This window comes from Camelus ferus, chromosome 12 (assembly GCF_009834535.1).
Source record: "Camelus ferus isolate YT-003-E chromosome 12, BCGSAC_Cfer_1.0, whole genome shotgun sequence".
Classification (NCBI taxonomy): Eukaryota; Metazoa; Chordata; class Mammalia; order Artiodactyla; family Camelidae; genus Camelus; species Camelus ferus.
This window is the reverse complement of record NC_045707.1, coordinates 14,566,480-14,574,672: the sequence shown is the minus strand read 5'-3', so window position 1 is coordinate 14,574,672 and position 8,193 is coordinate 14,566,480. Positions and strand designations below refer to the sequence as shown.

The window sequence follows — 8,193 nt, the reverse complement described above, 5'->3', positions numbered from 1 at the left end:
TCGGCTACGGGCTGACCCGAGGTCCATTACGGAAGTAAGTCCTTTAAGAGCAACCCGGCCCCCGCTCTTTGGCGGAAGCGTGTCACGATGTAGCCGTCCGCCCTTAGCGGAAGTTCGTCGCGTCGCAGTTGCCCCCGCACAGCGGATGTGTGTCGCCGCTTAGGTGACGCTGGGAAGTGCTTGCAGCCTCCGCCGCTGCCTTCTGGTTGAAGCACTATGGAGGGAGAGAGGAAGAACAACAATAAACGGTGGTATTTTACTCGAGATCAGCTGGAAAATAGCCCATCCCGTCGTTTTGGCGTGGACCCAGATAAAGAACTTTCTTATCGCCAGCAGGCGGCCAATCTGCTCCAGGACATGGGCCAGCGTCTTTACGTGTATCCTTGCGGCCTAGGCCTTCGGCCTTGGAGTCAGTCGCGCCCTATTCGGGCGTCCAGCCCTCAGGGTCTGTCGCACAGAAGGGAAGAGGGTGGGCAGGGACTGGATGTCTAGTTGAGAGAGCCTCTGATGGGGCGGACTGAAGGTAAGTGTTCGCGGAAGGGAAGCGAGGCGGAGTTAATTTCCCGCTCGCTCACCTGTGCCACCAACTTGCTGGGAATTCGTATCCTTCCCGCATTGTGTTTTAACTGGCTCTTCCTAGTAGTCCATTTTCGGTGTATTCTGATCTCCTGCTTGGTAACTTTGAGATTGTGCCTTTTTACTATGCTCTAGGGGTCTGATGGAGGTGTAACTGTTGACGGCTGCCTCTTGAACTTAGTGTGTAAAGAGAGTTTTGAGAAAATTCAATACCTGACGGTCCTATAAAAAGGGTGGCCTAGAATTAATGCCCCAGTTTTGGCTCAAAATATGTTCCTCACACTAGCTGTTTCAGAAACCTGTCAAATTCTTGTTTTTCTTTACCATAAAATGGGGTGACACCGATTGAATTTGATTTCTATGCCCAACACAGCGATTGGTACTCAGACGTTCAAAAAGTAGTTACTGTTAAGAGTTTTATAGCATTTCGGAGGAAGGAAGGATGTCAGTTTAGATTTGTAGGGATGTAGACCTACAGAGCTAATGTTGTAAAGCACTATTTATAAAATACTGAGCTTTTAAGTTACTCAGAGTGGTAGTGTATATTCGTCTTCCTCGTATTTAAAAGATTTAGTTTTTTTTTTGCTTTTCAAGTTTTTCTTTTTGTCGGAAAACATACTTATTTTGTACTGGAGAAAGCTAATACAGTTTTAAAGTTCTTTCCACTCTGAAAGTGAAAAATTATTTTTGCGTGCAGTTTCCACTTAAATATGTTGCTTGCAGTAATGTTTGTATCTTAAGTTTGTGCTCACTATGGAGGTTTTGCTAAAAGCTAAAAATGGAACTACGATATGACCCGTAATTCCACTCCTGGGTATATATCCCAAAAAACTAAAAACACTTATTTGAAAAGGTATGTGCAACCTCAATGTTTATAGCAACATTATTTACAATTGCCAAGATACGGAAGCAAGTTTAGTGTTCATCAATAGATAAATGGGTAAAGATGTGGTATATGTATTCAGTAGAATACTACTCAGCCATAAAAATGAAAGTTTGCCATTTGCAGCAAAATGGATGAACTTGGTGGCATTATACTAAGTGAAATAAGCCAGAGAAAGACAAATACTATATATATCACTTATATGTAGAATCTAAAAATATGACAAACTAGCAAGGAAAACAAGCAGACTTGCAGATATAGAAAACTAGTGTTTACAAGGGAAGGGGGATGGGCAAAATAGAGATGGGAGAGTGGGAGGTACAAACCACTGGGTGTGAGACAGGCTACAAGGATTTATTGAACAACAGGAGGAATATAGCCAGTATTTTATAATAATGAAATGGGAAATAACCTATTAAAGTTGTATGGAAAATCAGAAAAAAAGTTTTTCTTTTCAGTAAGTATCAAATAATTCACTGAATGAGTATCAGATTGGTCCCAGGGTTCACCTTATGAGAAGGCTTGGTTGCCAGAGAGAAGTAGAACTGAAAAGTTAATTGCTGGAGCCTAGAAGATGAAGAGATAAGTGGAGACATATCTAGAGAGCAGACCCGGGAGGGCGTTGTAAATCCTGTGAAGAGATATTCTGTGCAAGTGGATCACTTTGGCAGGATTTTCAACAGGTGAATGACAGGTTTAGGTCTTAGATAATTTTGTTTGTATTCCTTTTTGATCCACACATACTGAGAAGCTTGCTTGTTCATTAATTCAGCAACTTTATAGTGAATACCTGTTACATATAAGGCATTGGGCTATGTCAATTAGAGGTTACTAATTTGATGAAAGAACAGATCTGCTTTTTAATTCTGAGAGGTAAATACGATTTTTATTTAGGTGCAGCTGCTGTGCTTTCACTGCATGGTCCTTTTGGGGCGCATATAAAGATTGTCTTTTTGCGAATTGTGCTACTTACCTGTTTTGTGGCCTTAACTTGAACATTTTAGCTCACAATTGACTATCAACACTGCTATAGTATACATGCATCGATTCTACATGATTCAGTCCTTTACACAGTTCCATCGAAATGTAAGTATAATTTTTTTATTTGGTATAATCCTTTTGTGATTAATTCCAACTTCATATTTCTTGAGTGGTTAATCTTTGCAGCTAAACTGGGATAAAATTTAGGATCTATCAGTTTCATTATGCGTCGCACTGCTGTTCTGAACCCAATCTTCCAGTTTTCTTGTGAAGTTTCTTGTGAAGTCTAGCTAGTTGTTTGGTGGGTTTAGTGCATACTTGGAGTCGGCGGATTCTAATAAAGAAATAGATAATTGAAGACTTAACATTTTTGGGTTCGGAGAGTAACATTAAAGGGGAAACTATGCTTAATTTTTGAAATGTAATTTTTGAAATGGTTAGTAATATGGACACAGGAAGACAATGTAATGTAAGTCAGTCATTTGGATTTTCTAAATGCCTTTGGTAAAATTCCAATCAGTGACCAGAAGGGGAAAGTACATTATGTGATGACTGCAGATAACTTGTAAGACAGGAAGAAGAAAATAATAGTAATAAAGGGATTTTTTTTTCCTGGACAGAATTATAAATAATACTATTTTCAGTTTTGCTACCTGAAATGGTCCTATTTAACATCATTGTAAATGACTTGGAAGCAAATGCATAGGGATATCCCAGTTGCAGGTAGGATTAAATTTGTTTAATAAAATCACAAGGTAATAGGGCTAAACTTGATGAACACTTCGGTGGATTTGTGAGTCAAGTATTTCATCATATTTTTAAGAAAAGGTTATATTTTGAGGAAAAATGTTTCAGACATTCTTAAGGTGATGGTATTTGAACTCTTTTTATGCCATAAGAAGAGAATCTGTAAAGCTAGATACTGCTCTTACAAGATACTGGTGAAAAGTTTCTTTTGTGTAGCACAGGTAACTGTGGTCGATATCTTGTAATAATTTATAATGGAAAAAAATATGAAGGCGAATATATGTATGTATATGCAAGACTAGGACATTGTGCTGTACACCAGAAATTGATACATTGTAATTGACTGTACTTCAATTAAAAAAAATAAGATATTGGTGGACTCAGTATTGGAAGTAACCTCACAGAAACCCCTTAGATTTGTGGATTAAATATTCCCAATTTTTCCTGATTATCCAATCCATTAGGCTCTCTCCTACTCTTAACCTCCCTGCCTTCCAGCCACACCCTACCTCTGATTGCAAGGAACACACTCTTATTAAGGGAGAGAGAAGCATTTAATGAGGCTGACAGCTCTAGAATAGAAAGTAGTCGATAAAAAACGGAATTTGAAGGGGAAGCCCATAGCTGTCTTGACAATTTTGAAAGTTTTCTGCATTTCTTTTATTATGGTAAAGGTTTGAAATCCAGGGTGAACTATGTCTCAAATCAATTTGTCCTTTCTATGCATGTGTGTGTGTGTGTGTGTGTGTATCTATATTTCCCCTACTTTTACCTTTTACATTATAACTTGTTTTATTTTCTGTGTGTTTATTTTAGCAAGGGCAGAGACTCATTTTCTGTGTATCCTCTAAAGCGCCTTGAGTAAACTTGTTGAATGGGTGAATAATACGGTAATTATCCAACATGGATTCTTTTGGATTTCATGGCCTTTTCCAAAATTCAGTGATTCTTTTAATTTGGGCTTATAGATCCTCTTTAGAGAATTGACTTCAAGCACATTCTGGATTAACAGATGAAAAATGTCACTCCTTCATTGTGTTAACTCTAAGAATTCAGCTGTGATGAATCCAAGTTCATATTTAGAGGACTTAATACATTGTTATGGCATTGTTATATAACGTGTCCTATGAGGTGCTCATACATTTTTCTTGTTATTTTTTCCTATTACAAAGGTAATAAATGCCCAGGATAAAAATTAAAACAAGACAGACATGTATAATGTAAAAAATGAAAGCTCTTCTGTAATCCCACCCTCCAGAAGTAACTTTTGATAAACATTTTGGCATATAGTATCCCAGACGTTTTTCTGTGCATATAGTACCAGTATTTATATATTTCCATAAAAATCACTTCTTACTATACTACTTTTACACAGTTGCCTTTATCACTTAACAATATGTATATATTGGACATTTTTCTCATTGGTTCCTCATTATTTTAAATGGCCACATAGTATTTGAGTAATTACCATATTTTACCAGCTCCCAGTTGATGAGCTGGTTTGAAATCCAGGGTAAACTACATCTCAGATCAGTTTGTCCTTTCTATGCATGTGTTTATGTGTGTTTATATATTTCCTCTACTTTGCCTTTTAAATTATATCTTGTTTTATTTTCTATGTGTTCATCTTAGCAAGGGCAGAGACTCCCTTTTATGTGTATTCTCTAAAGCACCTTCCGTAAACTTGTTGAATGAATGATCTGGTAATTATCTAGTTTGGGTTATTCCTCGTTTATTATATTATAAGTAATGTTACATAAGATAGTCTGTTACATATATCATGCATTTACATGGCTATTTAATAAGTTGCTGTAGGTGGAATTGCTGTGTCCAGTGGGATGCATCTAAAAGATTTTTGTTGTGTCAGTTTGCTCTCCTGAAAGATCATGTCAACATACATTGTTTCCAGCACTGTAGGAGAGTTCTTTTCTCTGAAACAGATATTCGTTACTTTAGGAAATACTAAGTTCTGACTACTTTTCAAGCACTAGAGATAGAGTGGTGAACAAGATAGAGGGAGTCCTAAATTATTTTCTTAATTTACATTCCTTCAGTTAGTGAAGTTGAGCTTCTTAAACCTGTTGGTTATTGATCTTGTGAAAGTGAAGAATTGACTTAAAAATTGACTTGATTCTCTTCGCCCCTGTTTTATTGTTTTCATTTTTTCCTTTTATGAGCTATTTGTATATTAGATCTGTATGTCATTGCCATGAATACTTTCCTCAGTGTGTTGCTTACAGTGTTTTAGAGCCTAAAGCTCTTGCTTTTTTCCTTTTAAAAAAATTTTATTGAGTTATAACATACAGCAAAGCACAGAAGTCTAAGATGTGCAACTTGATTACTTTTTGCATGGTGTATATGTAACCACCACTCAGAACAAGATATATTATATTGCCAACAACCTGGAAGGTAGAGAATTTGTCTTTTGATTGAAATAAATTTTATTTCTTTAGTGGACATGATTAAATCACTGAGTTACTTTTTTTCCGATTAAATCCTGACATTGCATTTACTCTCTTTTTGAGGAGAAATACAGTCTCATTAGTTGAATTTCTACGTGTACTGTCTAAAATTTTTTTCAGGTGGTGGAATGCAAAAGTAGTGGTGAGCAACCTCATGTGTGTGTATTTATGTTGTATTTTATATATTTAAAATACCAGTGTTATATTTTAATAGCTGACAAATTGGGGTATATATTACTCTCTGGAGTCAGACTTGACTGGATTTGGATTCTTGCTGCACTGCCTACCAGCTCTAAGGCTTTGGGCAAGTTACCATAGGCCTCAATTTTCTCATCTCTTTGGAGTCAATAATAGTGCCTACCTCATAGAATAGTAAATAGGATTTAGGTGGATTAATTTACAAAGTGCCTGCACATAGCAAATGAATAAGTATTAGCTGGCATTATTATTATTCTTTTAAAATGGAGAAAATCTTGTACTCTTGCCTGGAGTAAGAATTCCTCTTAGAAATTGCCTTTGATGGGAAAGCACTTTGATAAGCTAGCTTGGTATGTGATTCCATGAGGAACAGTGAGTATTTGTATGGTTGATTGCACAAAAATTAGATTGAAATTTATCTCTTGCAGTCTTTTATTTACTAAGATATTATTTTGCCTAGCTAGCCACTGTTTGTATATCATATTTTAGTTAGATTCTTTCAAATTTATTTTTAGCCCCTTTAAGGCAAAGTTGTAGGCTGAAAATCTTGGTGTTGTCTTTGAGTTGACCTTTTCTCTTTCCCCTTTGTCCAATCAGTTATGAAGTCCTGTTAATTTTTATAGTGGTACTGTTTTTTCTCTCCCTATAAATACATATTGTTACCATATAATTAAAAGAAGACAGAATAAAGGAGAAATGATGATTTCTCTATAACCCATTGTTCAGAGATAATCCTGTTAACATTTTGATGTATATTCCATTAGAATTTTTTTCTCTGCATGCAGATACACATACATATAATTTACTGAAAAACTTAATTTTTCAAGGTGAAAAGTGGGTTTCTTTTTTTCTTTGTACTGCTAGTGCCTAGTTTAAACTTTATTTCCTAATGCCTGGACTGTTAAAATTTTCTCTTAAAATAACCCTAACTTTTAATGTATCCTATTGTTTCCTCCTTTTAGTGCCACCTACCACCAGGTTAATCTTTCTAAATGTTTCTTAAACTCTGTTTTTTTCCCCTAAAATCTTTAGTGTCGCACTCTTCTTAAAAAATCTTTGGTGTCTCACATCCCATTTTTTATATCCTTTAATTACTCAGTTTAATGTTCAAAATATGCTTCATGCCCCAATTCCCCATACCTTAGTTCATGCCCATTTTCCTCTGATTTTCTTCTTTGTTTATCTTAAGGTCTAGTCGAGTTTATGTAGCAAGCTCCATACACGATGGCAACAAATAATGGAGGAAGAGAATTGTTACTATGAATTGGATTTGTGGAGAAAAATCTGTTCTAGCAGAGTATTAACAGATAACTGCAGGGATACAAATAAGTATTAGAATGCTTGTCAGTTCTACTCAGTAAAGTGAAACAGATACAGATACTTCACTTATGTAAAATTATTTATTGCATTTCTTTGACTCCTGGTGAATTCTGGTTCATGCCATTGCCATCTTTGATTCACTGAAATATTCTTGTTAAGATTCTAAACTTCCTGAGGTTTCCAGATCACCAGGCTATGTTTATGTCCTGTTGTTCTAATTTCTTGTTTAGTGTCTTAGTTTGCTGACTACCTTTGTATTGGCTTGATTTTTTTTCCCTCTGAGTGCCTCCTATGTATAACTTGTTGATTTTAATACCATACTTTGGGGAGGTGGGTATAGCTTAGTGGTAGAGCACATGCATAGCATGCATGAGGTTCTGGGTTCAATCCCCAGTACCTCCATTAAAATAAATAATAATATCAAAATAATAATACTATAGTTTGAATTCCTTTTTTTAAGATTCGTGCTCCCCCATATGTAAATATAATTTAGATAATTTGCATATGGTACATTTCCTCCTTTTAGTGTACAATTCACAAGTCAGGCAATCGTCACCATCATCTCATTTCAGAACATCTGTATCACCCCAGAAAGAAACCCCTCATACTTTAGCAATCACTCCCATTCATTCCTCTCTTTTCCTAGCCCCTGGCAACCACTAATCTACTTCCATCTCTATGGATTTGCTGATTCTGGACATTTCACTTTACTCCTTTAAAAAAAAGTATATAGACTGCTTTCATAAAACTTAATAATCTCATTTTAAGTAGAAAGCTGTCTGTTTACATCTAGTGGCTTTTTTGCATGGGTAGCTTTTAATGAGAGTTTGTTGAAGGATTGGTTTTCAGAAGTGGATGTGGATTAATGCATAGGAGAGGAGAAGATACTTTAAGTAGAGGAGCAAAACATAAACAAGAGGCGATGAAGTTGAGGTAAGCAAAAAAAGTTAGTTTGAGACTTAGTTCCTTTTTGGATCTACCTTGCTTTAGAAAGAAACAAGTAATTCATGTGATTTGTTTTCTCTC

The 8,193-nt window shown here is 36.0% G+C and overlaps 1 protein-coding gene across 2 annotated transcripts in view; it reads left to right on the top strand.

Annotated features, from left to right (window-relative positions):
• The first annotated feature begins 67 nt into the window (after positions 1-67).
• Positions 68-8,193, top strand: part of CCNT1 (cyclin T1) — a 28,380-nt gene continuing 20,254 nt past the window's right edge. For both annotated transcript variants that reach the window (XR_004324461.1, XM_006177668.3), the window contains exons 1-2: positions 68-377; positions 2,464-2,545. Coding sequence is in view for 1 of the 2 variants with exons in the window: in XM_006177668.3 (XP_006177730.1) it covers positions 217-377; positions 2,464-2,545 (243 nt within the window). In the remaining variant the exon portion in view is untranslated. The remainder of the gene's footprint in view (positions 378-2,463; positions 2,546-8,193) is intronic.